This window comes from Lithobates pipiens, unplaced genomic scaffold (assembly GCF_037356315.1).
Source record: "Lithobates pipiens isolate NorthernLeopardFrog02 unplaced genomic scaffold, aLitPip1_a1.2 Scaffold_13, whole genome shotgun sequence".
In the NCBI taxonomy this organism is placed as follows: domain Eukaryota; kingdom Metazoa; phylum Chordata; class Amphibia; order Anura; family Ranidae; genus Lithobates; species Lithobates pipiens.
Window position 1 is genome coordinate 159,054,662 of NW_027507718.1, and position 18,589 is coordinate 159,073,250.

General features: G+C 42.5%; 1 protein-coding gene across 10 annotated transcripts in view; it reads right to left on the minus strand.

Annotated features, from left to right (window-relative positions):
• The window catches only part of SEMA6B (semaphorin 6B), a 1,482,347-nt gene that overhangs the window by 1,379,116 nt on the left and 84,642 nt on the right, over nt 1-18,589 (minus strand). For 7 of the 10 annotated variants that reach the window (XM_077475764.1, XM_077475756.1, XM_077475757.1 and 4 more), the window contains exon 2: nt 7,060-7,154. The exons of the other annotated variants lie outside the window; for them this stretch is intronic. In XM_077475764.1, the coding sequence (XP_077331890.1) occupies nt 7,060-7,154 (95 nt within the window). The remainder of the gene's footprint in view (nt 1-7,059; nt 7,155-18,589) is intronic. 10 annotated transcript variants of the gene reach the window in all.

Sequence of the window (18,589 nt, forward strand, 5' to 3'; positions counted from 1 at the left end):
CAGCTTAAGGTTCTACAATCACTGTTGGGGAAACTCAACTTTGCTTGTAGAATTCTTCCAATGGGTAGGGTGTTTTGTCGGCGGCTATCGGCGAGCACGGCAGGTGTACGGTCACCCGTGCACTATGTGTGGTTGCTTAAAGTGCATAGGGATGATCTGCGGATTTGGCACAGTTTCCTGGAGGCCTTTAACGGAAGGGCTTTGTGGATGTCTGGACCGGTGAGTAATTTTGATATGGAATTATTCACCGATGCGGTGGGGGCATCAGGCTTCGGAGCTTTTTTCCAGGGCTGCTGGAGTGCGGGCCCCTGGCCGAAGTCGTGGGTGGATGCTGGGTTCACCAAAAATCTGGTGCTGCTGGAATTGTTTCCAGTGGTGCTGACGGTGGAGATCTGGGGGGCATCGTTCCGGGACAGGAAGGCTTGGTTCCATGGTGATAACCTGGGGGTGGTGCAGGTGATCAACAGAGTATCTGCATCTTCCCCTCCGGTCATCAAGCTACTGCAACACCTGGTTTACGGTGTTTGCAGCTGAATATCTTCATTCATGCGGTGCACTTGCCAGGTGTGAAGAACGTGATTGCTGATGCGTTGTCTCGCTTTCAGTGGGACAGGTTCCGGAAGTAGGCGCCGGCCGCGGAGCAACACGGAGTGCCCTGTCCCGACTGGTTGTGGACGATTGCATTGGGCGACTCACGGGATGGATCAGGAAGTCGGTGAGCGAACCCACATGGAGAGCATATGGTAAGGTATGGGAGGAATGGGGGGTTTTCGTTCAGGGTTTGGGTGAGGATCCCACAGGCCCGTTAGTTCACTGGATGGTGCTGTATTACCTATCTAGACAGATGGAGGAGGGAGCCTCAGGGGCTGCAGTGAGCAGGAAAATGGCAGGTTTGGCATTTCTGTTCAAATGGCAGGGGCTTACGGATTTTACCAAGGATTTTTGGGTGCACCAGGCGATAAAAGGCTACAAGAAGTCGGTTGGGCGGAAGGATGCTAGGAGACCTGTGTCTTTTGCGATCCTGGGGGGCATTCTGGAGCAGTTGGTGGGGGTTTGCTCCTCGACCTACGAGCTGGGTTTATTCAGGGCGGCTTTTCTGTTGGCGTTTTTTGGGGCGTTTAGAATTGGGGAATTGGTTAGCCCGTCTAAGAATGTCCAAGGGGGCATTGGGTTCCAGGACGTCCAGTGCGCTGCAGACGGGGTTTCTGTTCGGCTGCGGAGATCAAAAACGGATCAAGCAGGCAGGGGTAAGATGGTGTACGTCTACCCCTTGTCGGGATCAGATTTATGTCCAGCGGTGACAGTTAGGGGGTTTTTGGATCACAGACCGGGGATTACAGGTTCATTATTACTGCATGAGGATGGGTCCCCGCTGTCCAAATTTCAGTTTGTCGCTGTTTTCCGGAAGTGTTTACGGGGTATGGGTTTGGAGGACAAAGGTCTCTCTTCTCATTCGTTCAGGATAGGGGCAGCGACTGAAGCGGCTAGGTCCGGTTTGGACGAGGAAGCAGTAAATCGCATTGGGCGGTGGGAATCCAGGAGGTTTAGACTGTATGTCTGCCCTCACCTATTGTGATGGCAGTTGGTTTTTGGGGGGGCTCAGGATCTGTTGAGTTAGGGTTCAAGTTGTTTTGGATGGTCATGGTGGCACATTTGACTATTTTATTCCAGATGCGGTGCAGTGCCCGATCTGGATTTTGGGCCACTCATATGTTTGCTGGGGGGGCCAGAAGGGCAGATGTCCGGCCTAACGGGCGGCAGCTGGGGTTTTCCAACCGAGAAGCCTGTTTTCGTTGGTTGGGGTTTCTGGGTATGTTATGGAGCAGAATGGTATCGGAGGTTTACGTTTTGCATGGCGGGACAGGCCTCCAGATGTTTTGATTTTACATGTGGGGGGCAACGACTTAGGAGTCAGGTCCATGTTGGATATCACACGGGACATGAAGTTCGACATACTGCGGCTGCGTATGTCTTATCCGGACACTATCATCGTGTGGTCTGACATGGTGGCTCGTCAGTCTTGGAGGATGGCCAGGTCGGTGGAGGGTGTGAACAGGGCCAGACGCAAAATAAACAGGGGTATCAGCAGGTTTGTGATGCAGCATGGAGGTTTGGGGATCAGACATCTAGAGTTAGAATTTGAAACTTGGCGGTACTGGAAGAAGGATGGAGTGCACCTAATGATGTGGGGACTGATCTGTGGGCACTGGGGATCCAGGATGGAGCACAGCGAGCATTGCGTGTGTGGTGGGGCTCCCAAGGGAAAGGGGGTTACCCTTGTTAGCTGTGGCTGGTGTTTGGTCTTTGTGGGTGAGGAAGAGAGTTCTGAATGAAGAGTCAGGATCTGTCGGTGGTACGGGTCCTGTGGGTGGTACTCCAGTTAACGGAGGTTATCTGGTAATTGGTTATAGGGGCATTGTGGTAGGTGGGTGTCTCTGAGTCAGCCTGGCGGCTTGAGGCCCAATAACCCACGTCAGAGGGACCGCAGGGTCATAATTTTTGGATATAACCTGAGGGTTATTGGTGTACCTGCAAAGACCAACACTAAGGGGAGCTGATGTTTTCGTCATAACTGATGTTGTTATTGTTTTGTTACTGTTTGTATTATGGTTTATGTTATTTAAAGAGATATATATTTTTGGATATTTTATACAGTTTGTGTAATAAATTAATGACTGCTACGGCCTATTTTACTCCAAAAGTGGTATTGTCTTATTAAATAATGGGGAGGTAAGTGGAGTATAGGTTGGTAGCAAAATGCATATATGTTATACACTAGTCAAGAAAAGCCCGGCGCCACAGGGGTTAACAAAACCCCGTAGGCAGAGGGCTGGCATGACTGTGTGAACAGTGCATGTCAGCCCTGCATGATAGGGGGCGGGGATTGGCCGAGGGGAGTAGGGTGTGGGTTACTCAGTGCAGAGAAGCTGATCCCGTCCCCTCCACGAGGCAGCATTCAAGAAAAAAAGTTTCCCACCCTCCCTCCCTAAGCTTGGGTTGTATATGTCGAGGTGTGTTTTTTCTGTGTTGTGTGTTTGTGTTTTTCTCTTTCAGGACTAGAACATGGACTGTCATGCTGGTGTTTGGTCTTTGTGGGTGAGGAAGAGAGTTCTGAATGAAGAGTCAGGATCTGTCGGTGGTACGGGTCCTGTGGGTGGTACTCCAGTTAACGGAGGTTATCTGGTAATTGGTTATGGGGGCATTGCGGTAGGTGAGTGTCTCTAAGTCAGCCTGTCGGCTTGAGGCCCAATAACCCACGTCAGAGGGATCGCAGTGCCATAATTTTTGGATATAACCTGAGGGTTATTGGTGTACCTGCAAAGACCAACACTAGGGGGAGCTGATGTTTTCGTCATAACCGATGTTGTTATTGTTTTGTTACTGCTTTTATTATGGTTTATGTTATTTAAAGAGTTATATATTTTTGGATATTTTATACAGTTTGTTTAATAAATTAATGGATGCTACGGCCTATTTTACTCCAAAAGTGGTATGGTCTTATTTATTATATAATGGGGAGGTAAGTGGAGTATAGGTTGGTAGTAAAATGCATATATGTTATACACTAGTCATGTGTTATTCTTCTTCTTAATGTTCGTGCTGCTCCATGTGCTTTTCTTTACTGTTGTACATTTTAAAATGGCAACTTTCATGTTCATGGGCACAGTAATCGGTCGTAGGAAACATTGTTCGTTCTCCCACTAAGATATTTTAGGCAGATACAGGTTAACTACATTGAACTACATGAACTACATTGAACTACATGGAAATTCCGAAAAACTGTCCGCTGAAACTTTGTTTCAGCGAACAGTCCCCTCGTGTGTAGGCTTGTTCGTCAAACTAAGTTCCGCGCATGCTCAGAAAGGATTTACACGCCGAAGTTTGCATTGCAGTGTATAGGACGTCGTTTTCTAGTCCCGTCGTACGTGCCGTTCACGTCATCGCGCACGGTTTCAGCGGACTGTTCGTTCGTCGTGTGTGGCCAAGTCCGTCCATGCTAATTTTGAGCGGACTGTCCGCTGAAACTGTTTGACGGACAAAGTTGAGCGAACAGTCCCCGCGTGTGTACGCGGCCTTAGAGTTGTATCTGATCCAAGGATCCCATATCGCTGTATGTTTGTCTACCGTATCAAGGAAGATGCTTACTGTTTTGTCCTGTACCATGATCCAAGAAATTTTTCTTTTAACCAATCTCAAGGAAACCATAGGTTTTTTCCAGGCCCTGGCAATAGTGAGTTTAGTTCCGACTAGAATAAATCTAATGAGTTGAGTTAATTTGGGGACTTCCAGCAAGGGAAAATTGAGTAAAGCTATTTGAGGTGTTTTGTGGATGGGGAAGGTTGTGATCTTCCGTATAATGTGGAATACCTTATTCCATATATTCCTGATTTTCGGACAATCCCACCAGATATGCAACATAGAACCTATATGACCACAATTATGGAAACAAAGGGGAGAGGCATTCGGGTAAATTTTAGCCATTCTGAGAGGAACCATGTACCATCTCATAAGAATCTTTAAGTTAGCTTCAATGAGAGTTGCATTCAGAAAGCCTTTGAAGGCCGTAAGAGACGCCTTATGCCATTCCCCTAAGGACCATTGTTGTTGTAGATCTGTTTCCCACTCTCGCATGAAAAGTGTTTTAACCTCTGCCCTGGTAAGAGCATGATAGATCATCGATATCCCCCCCCCCCCTCTGCTCCATGGCTTGACCGCACCAAAGTTCATATTCAGTGATAGAAAGAGGAGGTTCAGCAGAAAGACCCAAAGACTTTAGAAAATGGAAAATTTGGTGAAATCTGAATTTTTCGGTTTCGGGCATGTGAAGCTTTTTGATATAGTGACCCAAAGAGAAAGGACCTGAGGGTGAAATAAAGTGGCCAATCCTATATAACCCTTTATCTAGCCACCAACGGAAGGCCATAATATCCTGCCCTGGAGGAAAGAGGGGATTCCTGAATATGTGGGAAAGTGGTTTCCAGTGGGAGGTAATAAATCGACTAGTTTTCAAAGAGTCCCAAAGGGCGATGGAGTGGGAGAGAGTAGGTGCCATAACGGCCGGTCTGGACTTAGGCGCGCTCAATAAAAGGTAATCCAATGTATGGCTGGAGACCGCCTGTCTCTCCATCTGAACCCAATCTGGCTGGGATGTTTTAAGGTATATAGTAGATAGTTGGGAGAGTTGCGCCGCCTGGTAATAATAAAGGATGTTTGGGACCCCCAGACCCCCTTGATTTTTGTTACGGAAAAGAGTTTAAGAGATTCTGTGACCCTTAGATCCCCAAATAAATTTCATGATTCTGGACTGAAAGCTACGAATACGGTCCCTAGGGACAGGGATGGGCAATGACCGAAAGAGATACAAAATACGTGGGAGAAGTGTCATTTTAACCGAATTTACTCTGCCTATCCAGGATAAATTAAGGCTATCCCAGAAGGCCAGATCTTCCTCCAGCCTACGGAACGTTGAGGGGAAATTTGCTGAGTACAATTTGTCAATGGAAGCTGTCAGGTGTATCCCTAAGTAAGGAAGAATCGATTCCGACCAATCAAAGCGGAAGTTATGTTTAAGTTGTGAAACAAGTATAGATGGAAGATTAACGTTAAGCACTAAGGATTTGGCATAATTGACCCTTAGCCCAGAGATTCTGCCAAAATCATCAAGGAGTTTGCATATTACTGGGAGCAAGGTGGTCGAAGAGGAAATAAAAAGCAGTACATCGTCAGCAAATAGGGCACACTTGTGCATCTTCGATCCACATCTTATACCCTTGATGTCAGGGTTCGCTCTAACTGATATAGCAAGTGTTTCAATGACCATGGCGAAAATCAACGGAGATAAGGGGCACCCCTGCCTTGTGCCCCTGAGGATCGAGAAGGGGTTCGAATAATATCCTTGCATCTTTATTTGTGCCTCTGGATTCGAGTAAAGTGCGTGAATGATGTTCATGAAGGATTGTCCAAATCCCCACTTTTCCAGTGTGGGGAACAGGAAAGACCAGGATACTGAGTCGAACGCCTTCATTATATCCAGTGAGAGGAGGCACCCCTGTTGAGGAGGACCCCCGTCCCACTTGGACTGCAACAGTGAAACTATGTCCACGGCCCTCCTTATTTGATCCGGGCCTTGTCTCCCCGGGAGAAAGCCCACTTGGTCAGCATGTACGTATAGGCTAATGAAGTTAGATAGTCGATTAGCCAAGAGTTTAGTCAAGATTTTAAGATCGTTGTTGATCAAAGATATGGGTCTATAGTTAGACACACAACTGGGGTCCTTCCCAAGTTTGGGAATTACCGTAACGAAAGCTGAATTCAAGGCTTTATCCAGGGGAGAGCCAGATCTGAGGTGATTAAAGAAGCGTGCTAGATATGGGGCTAGAGTTTGTAGTAAGGCACCGAGAATCCGTCGGGCCCCGGTGCCGAATTTGACTTAAGATCCTTAATGACCCCTTCTATTTCCTTTGCAGAAATTGGAGCTTCCAATTCGTCCCTATGGTGGTCCATCAGTGAGGGGATTTGAATTGACTAAGAACGAGTGAATAGCGTCGGAGGACGAGCCACTATCTTTATTACCATAGAGGGAGAGATAAAAGTCATGAAATGCATCCAACATTTTTGGGGGATTCTGAGATAGTGAACCATCCTTCATTTTGATTTTGGGAAGCGAAAACAGTTTGGTTTTAGGGTTTGTTCATCTATAATCATTTTAATGAGAATAAATCTACCCCCTGGGTCTCTAAATTCGGAAACCAAGGAAAATTGTACCCTATCTGAAAAAAAAGACATACCCCCTTGGTTTTGTTGTCAGAATTAGCTAAGTAAAATTTGGGGAATTTGGCGTGAATGAAAGAGGGCTGATAAGATTTCGAGAAATGTGTTTCTTGAAGAAAAAGGATTTCAATTTTTAGGGCGTGATAATGCTGGAAAATCTTTTTACGTTTGATTGGGGAATTAAGACCTTGCACATTGTGGGAGGCTAGTCGCATAATTGGTTTGTGGTGGGGTGTGTTAGCCATGGAGCAGAGAGGCACAGAAGATAGGGATACCCTGAGGACCTACCTCCTCGCTCGTTACCAGCTGCAGACTGCGAGACACCATAAAGGACATCCAGGCTTCATTACGAGCATCAAGGGTGAAAGAGACCACTTCATGAGCTATAATTGGGAGAGAAAGAAGGGAAAAGAAGAAAATGAAACAGAAAGAAGAGAAATGTATAAAAGAAGAACGTTCCCAAGGTGGGGGATAAGATCGGATCCATCCACCAAAGGAGACCAACATTACTATCCTCACAAAGGAGGAGTCGTCCAGACTAGATGAGACAGGCCCCTCAAGGACTATCTCACCCAGAGAGCAAAGAGTGCTCAGGAGGTTCGTCCCAGCCCCCGCAGCACCAACCTAAATGCAATCAGTAATAACTAATAAAACAAAACTGAACACCTATAGCACACCGTAACAACTGGCTGTGATATATGGCTTGCAAAAAAAAAAAAAAAAAAAAAAAAAGGGGGGGGGGGGTGTTATAAGGGGGGTAAATGAGAGAAAAGATTTGCAAATGGTCCTGAGGCCAAAGAACCTAAAAGGTCCAGACCCAAAAAATGAGTCCCACAGAAAAAATTTATTTTTGAACCAGAGATAGGACCGTCTCAGTTTCATGGAGGAAGACCATCTTTGGCTTTCTTGTGCCTGGGGGAGATCCAGAGTGAGGTGAGAGGGCTGGTCGGTGACGGTCGTTTGGACATCCCAGACGAAGTGGTCTGCATGGGGGATGGTGGATCCGAGGGGATTAGGCCTAGCTTGCGGAGTAACAGTTCTCCCTCATGGAGTGAGGTGAAGCGGAAAGGTTTACCATTAAAGTCAAATTTCAGGCCGAATGGGAATAACCACCAGTACTTAAAATTCTTCTGAGTCAGGATCGTCAGCAAAGGCTTGAGGGATCACCTTTTTTGGATGGTGAAGGGAGAGATGTCTGCGTATAGTTGTATCTGGTGACCCATAATTTGAAGTTGGGGTGATGACCGAGCTCTCTTCATCACCTCTCCCTTGACGCTGAAGTAGTGCGGTTTAACCACTATATCGCGTGGAAGGCCATCTTGGCGGGGGGGACCCAGGGCTCTGTGAGCGCAATCCAGCTCCATTCTGTGTGTTCTGATGTCAGGGATGAGGGTCTTTATTAGTGAATGGGCTGCTTCATGTACATCTGTTACCGATTCAGGAAGACCCCTGATGCGGAAATTGAGTCTGCGGGATCTATTTTCCAAATCGTCGATTTTGGCATATGCCCCCTCAAGTTGATTGTGCAGTTCCTGAAAACGATCGGAATTCTGATTCACTCGATCAATCGTGGCATCCATTTTAAGTTCAATACTTAAAATGCGGGAGCCCAGCATATGGAGATCAGATTTTATATCAGAGGTAATTCTAGATGCCATCTGTGCTACCCCCCTGTCAAGCATTTCAGCAAATTTGGAAAACAAAAGAGACATGTCCTGTGGCTGAGGGGACTGGGATGGCTGAGGGATGAGCTGTGCAGCATCCTTGAAAGCACTGGCATGCTGAAATATGTGATCCCCTGCAGGAGATAGGCCCTGGATATCCTCCAATGTATGCTGTATTAAAGAGATTGTGGTGGCAGGGGACTGGGGACCTCCCTGGATTCGTGGGGAGAGACCCCCTCCACATACCTCTTCATGGAGTCTGTCTCGCCAGGGAGAAGAGCCTGCTGATCCAGCAAGGGCCTCGTGAGGTGGCCGCTCCGCCGCCATCTCAGAAATTTCGGCCGCTCCGGGGAGGCCTGCGAGACGGGTGCTTAGCCCTTTCCTAGCCTTCCCTCCGGGCATCCGCGAGTGCCCCAGTGTCGTCGGGCACCTCCGCTACTCGTAACGCTGTTTATTTCGGCGGTGTTCAGCCGCTAAGTGAGCGGCAAGGCTGGGACGATGCGGAGCCCTGTGTTCAGGCGACCATCACCAGGTGCCGCGCATGCGCACTCCCAGCTCTGCTAATTTTATCATCAAATCATGTGAAAGCTAAAATGCTGTTTTTTTTTTATTTTCCTTGCATGTCCCCCTCAGATCTAAAGTGACTGCACTTCCAAGTGCACTTGCAGAGCAAAGTGGATTTTCCTTTAGTAAATAACCCCCAGTGTGTCATCATGTCCTATCTGCCATCAGTGGATATCAATGTACGTGTTTTGTGGGTGCAACCCCTTCCTTGCTACTAAAGTAGCTGAGAGGAAGGGGTTGCACCCCCAAAACACATCCATTGATCCTCCATGATGGGAGCTAGCACATGTTGACATTAGGCATGGGATCAGGAGGGAAATCCCCAGTTTGAATCCCAATTTGTGTGCATCTTTTACAGAGGTGACATGACTCCATCTGATGAAGGCAATATCAACACAGTTTGGACATACTCATGTTCGATATTGCCTTCACTTTGTCAAAGTTGGACTTTGTAAGTTCCTGAGTTCTGTATGTTATGTTTTGAAACATGCCTGTTTAACCAAAAAAAAGAGAGACAAAGACGTAAAAGAAAAAATAAGGACCCATTGGGATAACTATCTAGGGATATGGGGAGAAGAACCTAATACATCCAGTGTTTGTGTACATGCGGTTACCTCTTTACCACAAGGTAAGGGGCCACTACCTATCAGTGTGTGTTTGCACAAAGTGGAGAAACACCTGGATGTTTTCACCTTTTTGGAATTGTTGCACATCTAAAATACTTGCACAGTAAAGCACCTGCACTTTGGAAGATTTGCAATATATTTATGGCTGAACATTAATATATTCATATGCCGAGATATATATATATATATATATATTATATATATATATATATATATATATATATATATATATATATATATAGAAGATTTTTTTTGGATACATAGACTATCACTTATTTTTATTTTATTTTTTGTTGGATTTTCACAAATTTAATCTATTATTTGTGTGATAGAAATTCATATATCAGCTGTTACACTGTTGTTTGCATTACTTTGCACAGGTTAAGTTCACAGAATGTATGAATATTGTTCTTTCTTGCATGGTATCACTACCTTTACACCTCCGTAGTGTACTGTATATACATCATTGATTTTTTTTTTATATCATTCACTTTGCACTTTATTACGGATTTTTTGCACAGATTTTTATATATTATTGTTTACATTTGCATTATTTGCACAGATGATATTTTGCATTTTTTGCATGTGATATGTTTTTCTGATGTTATGTAGCACTTTAATTGAATGTTTTAGATACTGATACATCTTTGTGCACAGGATCGTATAATATGAACTTTTACTACACTTTAATCTATACTCTAATTTTACTTTATTCTAGTATTATTAAAATACATTCCTTGTTTCCCTATACTGAAGAACTATATCTGTTGCACTCTGCACTTACTGGCACTCTACCAGTACTGCGGATTATAGTAACGTATCTCCCTCATTTTCATCACTATTTTTCCTATCTTACTACTCTGTAGAACAGCGCAACACCACCCTCTTAATCTTATACACCAAAGATGTTGGTTTGTTCAACAACACTTTTCTAAACGCACATGTGAATGTGCTTTGAGTAAAAAGTTTCTTCTTTCAATGATCAAAAGCAGGTTTTGGAGTAAAAGTCTGTGTTTACAGTGGCAATGGGGGTTATTTACTAAAGGCAAATCCACTTTGCACTACAAGTGCAGTTTTATGTGCACTTGGAGTGCAAAGTGGAATTTTCATTTAGTAAATAACACCCACAGTGCTTTCTAATTTGCTTCAATCATGCCATTTTCATATATATATATATATATATATATATATATATATATATATATATATATATATATATATATATATATATATATACATATACACACGGTATATACCCCCTAAAACATCAAATATATATATATATAAAGTAATAGTGTGCTACAATCAACTTTCTATTTAAATAAAGTGCAGTATAGAGGTGCTAAAGTGCAATAAACATATAAATTGCTTAAATATAAGATGATCAAGTGTAAAGTGCTTAAATATAAAATGTTTGAATGTAAAGTGCTTAGTGCTGAATCATAATGGTGCTGTAATAAAAAAAGACCCTTAAGCACCAACCAATAATTATTGATCAAAATACACCCACATAAATGTCACAAGCAGAGAACAATTAATGAAGAAACAATGAAGAAAATAAATGAATAACTATGAATGTGGAAATGTCACTTCATGCACATTCACAAACAAAGACCCATAAGAGACTAAAGGGTTAATAGCACAATTCATTCATTGAATGAAAGTCCATAGAAGCACTTGCATATGGATCATAAATTAATCATGAAAACTTCTCAGGCACTCATGCTCGTGTCTCCCCTAAGATTATCCTTTAATTCCAGATTTCCTCCAATTTACATCCAGTTCATAAAAAACAAAAAGACAGGCAATCATTGTGCAATGATCATTGTGCACAGGTCACCAGACATACGTCGATCCACTCACGTGTGTGTAACCAAAACTGCGCTTATAACAATCAGCTGCTCTGAGTAATCCTCACACAGCATCCGCTGCGTAGTGAAGAGACACCTCAGACGACATCACTGGCTACTTCTGACGCATTGCGTCACATGTCACGTGACTTTATCAAGGGTAGCCATGTGATTGTCTGAGCTGCATTTATATAATCATTACAGCGTACAGGTTGCCATAGTGACATCAGTATCTCGAGCGGTCATCATTCTGTTCAGCGCTTAGCGGGCATAAGTGAATAAACAATACTTTAATAACATTAGAGCTTAAAAATAAACATATATTATAAAATACCCATCTGGAAAGCCTTATATTAATAAATATGTAAACGAGGACCACAGTAATCATCAGTACCTCCTTAATGAACTGTGCCCTCTAGTGGTCAATTGCATCATTATTGATAAAAGAACACTAAATCTCAATTGCATAGAGCACTTGATCAAATCAATAAAAGTACACAAAAATATTAAAAATATTAAGAGATAAAATTAATAAATTAAAAAATAAAAATATATATATGAATACATATATACAACCCCACCAGCATGAAAATAATTTCATAAAGTCGCAATAAATGAGAAAGGCAATAGCATTATTTAATAATCAGAAATAAAACAATTTAAGTCAAAATCAATATTCAGGCCTTTCGGAGTAAGGGTGGACATTTCAAATATCCATCGGGATTCACTTTTACTAAGTTCTCTGATCTTATTACTCCCCCTCCAATGTGGCTTATACTTCTCTATGGCCCAAAATTTAAGATGTGTTGGATCCCTATTGTGGTGAGAAGCGAAACGCTATGCTTGGGAAAACCATTCTTTATGTTTTGTATATGCTCCCTTATCCATTTTATTTTGTTCTACCCATGTATTGCAGTGAACATGAACACTGAAATATATAGACCACTACTTTGGTTCTGCATGAAATAAAATCTTTTATTTTAAATTCACGGTTAGTACTAGTGGACAAAAAATTTGTGCATTTTTGACCATAAAAATTTCTGTTTTTGCACACATAGTACCTTTTACAGCGATAAAAACCCTTTCCCTGGAAAAAAATCATCTCATTTGTTTTACTTGGGGGATCAGCTACATTACGTGCTACTATATCCCTCAGAGTTCAAGCCCTCCTATAAATAAAACCTGGTTTGTCAGGTAAAATGAATTGTAACTGTTTATCTGCTTTAAGAAGTGCCCCATATTTCTTAATAATATGTTCCACTTGTTTGTGTTGAATATTATAGTTCATTATCAAGGGGACTTCCTGGGCCTGAGTGATACTTTTTCCCTATCTTGAATTAGTTGTTCTGTTGGAGTGTGATATACTTCCCGTATCTTCTCTTCAATAAAATCTTCATTATATCCTTTGGACACAAATTTCTTTCCCAACATATTAGCTTGTTCCAGATATACACTTCCTTCCGTACAGTTCCTCCTAAGGCGTGTCATTTGACCCTTCGGTATGTTAATAAGCCACGGATCATGGTGGCAACTGTCTACCGGGATGTAACTGTTTCTTTCCACAGGTTTAAAGAATGTTTTTGTAGTTATAATATCGTTATCTAGTGTTATTTCCAGGTCTAAAAAATGAACCATCCTATTGCTAATGTCATAATTAAGTTCAATATTCTTCCGATTATCATTCAGTTTCCCAAAATTTTTTTCAAACTGTCTTGATCTCCCTTCCAAATTAAAATACAATCATCAATAAATCTTTTCTACATGATTAGATCATCTGGAGGATGGGAGTAGATGGCTTGTTCCTCCCATCTTGCCATAAATATATTGGCAACGATTGGTGCATATTTTGCACCCATTCCGATCCCATTAAGTTGCCTATAGTACTCCTCATTATGCCAAAAATAATTATGCTGCAGTCCATATGCTGAACATCTCAGAATAAAGCATCTCTGTTTAGAAATCAAGCCACTAAATTCCTCCATAGCCCATTTAGTGTCTTGGACTGCCTCTTCATGATCTATCGCTTTGTATAGCGATGAAAGATCTGCTGTATCAATTAAATATTCACAATCCGGAGATAAATCAACAGTATTTAGCAATTGGATTAGGTGTTTGGTGTCTCTCAAATAAGACCGTGTTTTGGGTACCAAAGGCTGTATAAAATTATCCACATATTGTCCTATTCGTGAATTGATGGACTGGATCCCATTAATAATTGGTCTTCCCGGTGGTTGGGTTTGAAATCTATGTATCTTTAGAACCATGTAAATTATCGGGACTCTACATGAATCCGGAATCAAGTATTTAGCTTCCTTTTTAGTTAGGATATTTTTTGTCCTACCTCTGGAGACAAGAACAGATAGTTCCTTTTTATATTCTTTAGTTGGGTTCCCTCTCAATTTAATATATGTGTTAGTATCACTCAGTTGATCTAGCAATTTCTTATTGCAGTAATCCTTAGAGAGCACAACAATTGCCCCCTTATCTGCAGGCCTGATTATGACTTTTTTATTTTCCTCAAATTCATGAATTCCCTTTTTGATGGTTAGTGGGTCACCAACTTTTTTATGTTAAGCTTCTCCAGATCCTGAATAACCATTCGATTAAACACTTCTATGTGCTCATTATTGGATACTGGAGGGTTAAACAATGATTTGTTCCTTACTACGCACTATTCGTCCTGGTGCATCTGCCCTATTATGTATACTATTCGAATTCTGTTTCATCATGTATTTTTTTATATTCAATTTCCTAGTGTATCTCTGGATATCAACATATTAATTTAATGAAGGGATTGTGCTATTAACCCTTTATTCTCTTATGGGGCTTTGTCTGTGAATGTTCATGAAATGACATTTGCACATTCATAGTTATTATTTTATTTTCTTCATTGTTTCTTCACTCATTGTTCTCTGCTTGTGACATATATGTGGGTGTATTTTGATCAATAATTATTGGTTGGTGCTTAAGGTTTTTTTTTTATTACAGTACCATTATGATTCACCACTAAGCACTTTACATTCAAACATTTTATATTTAAGCACTTTACGCTTGAACATCTTATATTTAAAGTGGAGGGCCACCCTGAAAAACAAAAATACATTAAAAATTTGCAAAAAATCTGTAAAAAAAAAAATGTTTTTTTTTTAAACTTACCAGAAATGCCTGTTGCTAGGCATATCTTCCTAATCTGCCTCTTCCTCCTCCGTGGTGATCTTCGCTCTTCTCTCCTCCGTGCGGAGTCTTCTGGGAACTGTATGTCCCAGAACACAGCGCGCCCCATTCACAAAGCGCTGCGCGACTTGCGCATGTGCAGTAGAAAACGGGCAGTGAAGCCGCACTGCCTGTTTCCCTTCGTTGAAATGGCGGCGCCGGGACCCGAGAGCCGAGGGACGGGTCAGCCTCGGGCAACCGACATTGCGGGCGCCCTGGACAGGTAAGTCTGCTTATTAAAAGTCAGCAGCTACAGTGTTTGCAGCTGTTGACTTTTAAAAAAAATTTTTTAAAGCTGGCCCTCCTCTTTAAGCACTTTATATGTTTATTGCACTTTAGCACCTTTATACTGCACTTTATATAAATAGAAAGTTGATTGCAGCGCACTATTACTATATATATTTGATGTTTTAGGGTGTCAGAACACCACTACATGGTTGCAGTGTGATCATTTGGGTTATTTTTATTTTTTATATTTATACACAATTTTGAATTTTACATTGATATTCTCCAACGTATCAGTGCTTGGATTCACATTTTTATATTACATGCCATTTTCATGACTCCACAAAATCCATTCATGGTGCTGAAAATGATGAATATTTTTGTCAGTAATGCATTACATACAGTAACAACAAAAACAAGGTGTGTGTGTGGCAGACCCCCAACATAATAATAGTTCACTGAAGAAGAGATTGTCACCTCATGTATCAAATTACATTTGCATCATTGAAGAAAATGTCCAAAAAGAAAAGGCCATTGGAGAACCTAGGAGACAGCTAAAAAGATACCCAGGCAGTAAAGCAAAGAAAATCTTCTTTCAGTTTAAGTTAATAAAATAACTATAAAATGTTTCTTAAACAGTTTCTGGCATATCAATGCCCCCCCACCTGCAAAGTACTCAACATACTTCTGTCTTACTTCACGGGCGCTTGGGGGGGAAAGCCGGGATGGCCAGCTTCAAAGCGCCATCAGGGTTTCTTGTCGAAGTCCGGCCTCAGGCCCTATTGAGCCCACATAGTTCATTTAATTTCTCCTTAAATAGTTGTGTAGAATGCAGCATGCAAGGATTAAATGGTTAGGTTTATATTTCGCCGTGTAAGGAATAGGCCATTATCCCATAAGCGTTCTCAACCACTCTTCTGGCTCTGGCCAAACAGTAGTTATAAATCCTCTGGTCCAGGGTGAGGGTCCTCATGGCTTTAAAACGGTCGGCTGGTCAGAACGAACTAACAGAAAGCACTGAAAAACCGAAAGGCCGGAGCTGAAAATCAGATACGAGTGGACAAGAACGCACTGAAAATCAAATATGTAATAGAAATACGAACCCCACAAACACAACCTGAAGAGCTGTAATGATCGTAAAAGCAGGAGGCTGAAAAGCAGGAATAGTCTGTCACCAAACTTCTACTAACACAAGATTAGCGGAAGGAGCCCAAAGGGTGGCGCACTTGGTATTGAACTTCCTCTTTCTAGTGCCGTCTCCCTTGCCGCTGATCCTGACAGGGCCTTTATTGTGGCCAGGCTCTGCACTTTTTGAAGTATTGTCCTTACTATCCTGGGAATGCCTGAACCTTGCGGTCCTGTAGGGGACATTCCTTAGGTGGCGTTGTTTCATCCCCAGCTATCCAGGAGGATAAGCCCCTGGTTCCAGATATCCTTTCTTGGTCAGAGTCGTCCATCAAGATACAGGCTCTAAATCGATGCTGAGGCTGCAGGCCAGTTCATTGATGCTGCCTTTTTATCTAAGCACTCAATTCTGCTGCAGCTTCGTGCCACTCCTCTTGCCATTGAGACTCTTGACAGGAGACCTCTACTGCTCCATTGTCCATGGCTGCAAGGGCTCTTCACCATGAGATAATCCAAGTCATTTTCTTAATTAAGTCTCCAGTGGTTATTGGTTATCCTTGGTTACAGAGGCACAAGTCCTCTTTTGATTGGCTTTGTGCTGAGGTTCTTTTCTGGTTGCCACAATGCAGCAAGACATGTTTTTAGAATGTGGCTAAGGTCCTGTGCACCTCTTCACTCTCCTCCCTGCCGGAGGAGTACCGCAATTTTAGTGATGTCTTTGACAAAGATCAACCCAGAAGTTTTCCTCCACACCGGTCGTATGATTGCGCAATTGACCTTCAAGCTGGTGCCACCCTTTGTCTGTCTCGGAGAACAAGGCCATGGGGGAGTATGTTGCAGACACACTTTCTCGAGCATTCATCCGAAAATCCTTCATTCTTTGTGAAGAAGAAGAGTGGTGAACTGAGGCCTTATATTTATTATATGGGTCTCAATCGTTTCACGATTTAAGCCCTATACACACTATCAGTTTTTTTGATGAGTTTTTCCTTCAGGTTTACCAAAACCATGCAAGGGCCTGCCTGATTGCATACAAATTGAAACTCCTAAGGTTTGACCTCATATTATATGGTTTTGATAAATCTGAAGGAAAAACTCAGCAGAAAAACTAATAGTGTGTATGGGGCTTAAGAATGCTTACCCAATTCCGTTGATTACGGAGTTATTTGACCACCTCAAAGGAGCAACGTTTTTCACAAAGCTTGATTTCAGAAGGGCATACAATCTCGTGAGGATCAAGGAGGGATGATGAATAGTAAACTGTGTTTAATACCAGAGCAGGTCATAATGAGCTTGTAATGCCTTTGCAACGCTCCAGCAGATTTCCAGGAATTTCCCAATGATGTCCTTTGAGATTTGTTGCAGCTATGTGTGGTGGTTTATCTCGACGATCCTCATTTTCCAAGTCCCTAGAGAGCCACTACACAGATGTCTGTCACGTGCTTCAGAGGCAGAGAGAAAACAATCTGTATTGTAAACTGGAGAAATGCAAGTTCCATCATGAACAGGTTCAATTACTGGGTTGAGTAATTTCCACTGCTGTTTTTTGGATGGACCCAGAGAAACGTTCTGCAGTCCTACAGTGGCCCGACCCATGGGTTTATGCCCTCTGCAACAATTTTTTGGCTTTGCCAATTATTATCGGAAGTGTATTCGTAACTTTTTGTCTTTGGTCAAGCCCCTGACTGATATGACCAGAAAGGACGGTAACCCACAGAGTTGATCTTCAGAACCGATTAAGGCTTTTGAGAGTCTCAAGATTGCCTTTTGTTTCGGCTCCTGTGTAGGCACATCCTGATCCTAATGTCACCCTTTATCCTTGAGGTTGATGCTTCTGAGACTGGAGTTGGCGCCTTTTTTTCTCAATGTCCTACTTCTGATACCGCTATGCATCCTTGTGGCTACTTTTCCAAGCAATTATGAGATTGGGGAAAGAGTTGTTAGCGATCATTTTAGCACTTAGAGAATGGAAGCATCTCCTCGAAGGTACAACTGTGTCGGTTCTCATTCTGACTGACCATGAGAATCTCACATTCTTGTCTGAGGTTAAACTCCTCTCTCCCAGAAGGGTGCAATGGGGTATCTTCTTGTCAAGTTTCAATTACATAGTCTCATTCTTACCCGGTACTAAGAATGTAAGGGCTGATGCTTTGTCGCAACAGTTTTCCGCCACTTCCAAGATGGCATCAGTTCCTGGTCCTGTGATTCCCCCTGGTCGTATTCTGGCTATGGTTTGCACCAGTCTAATTTCTCCTTTGGGTGAAAAAAATTCATACCACTCAGTTCCATTCTCCTCATGATAGACCTTGTGACAGCTGTTCCCTGAGAGTCCCCATACTCCGTGCTCCATAATTGCCATGCTCCCATAGCTGCTGGCCACCCAGGGAGGAATTAACTATTTTGGGCCATTTCCCAACAAACTATTTTAATTGATTGGAGTAGTATCGGTCCTATATTCATATATTTGATTTCATGTGAAGCACTATTGAATTGATATACATGGATATTCATGGTTTTCTATACCACTATTGTCTATGCAGATCACGTATGT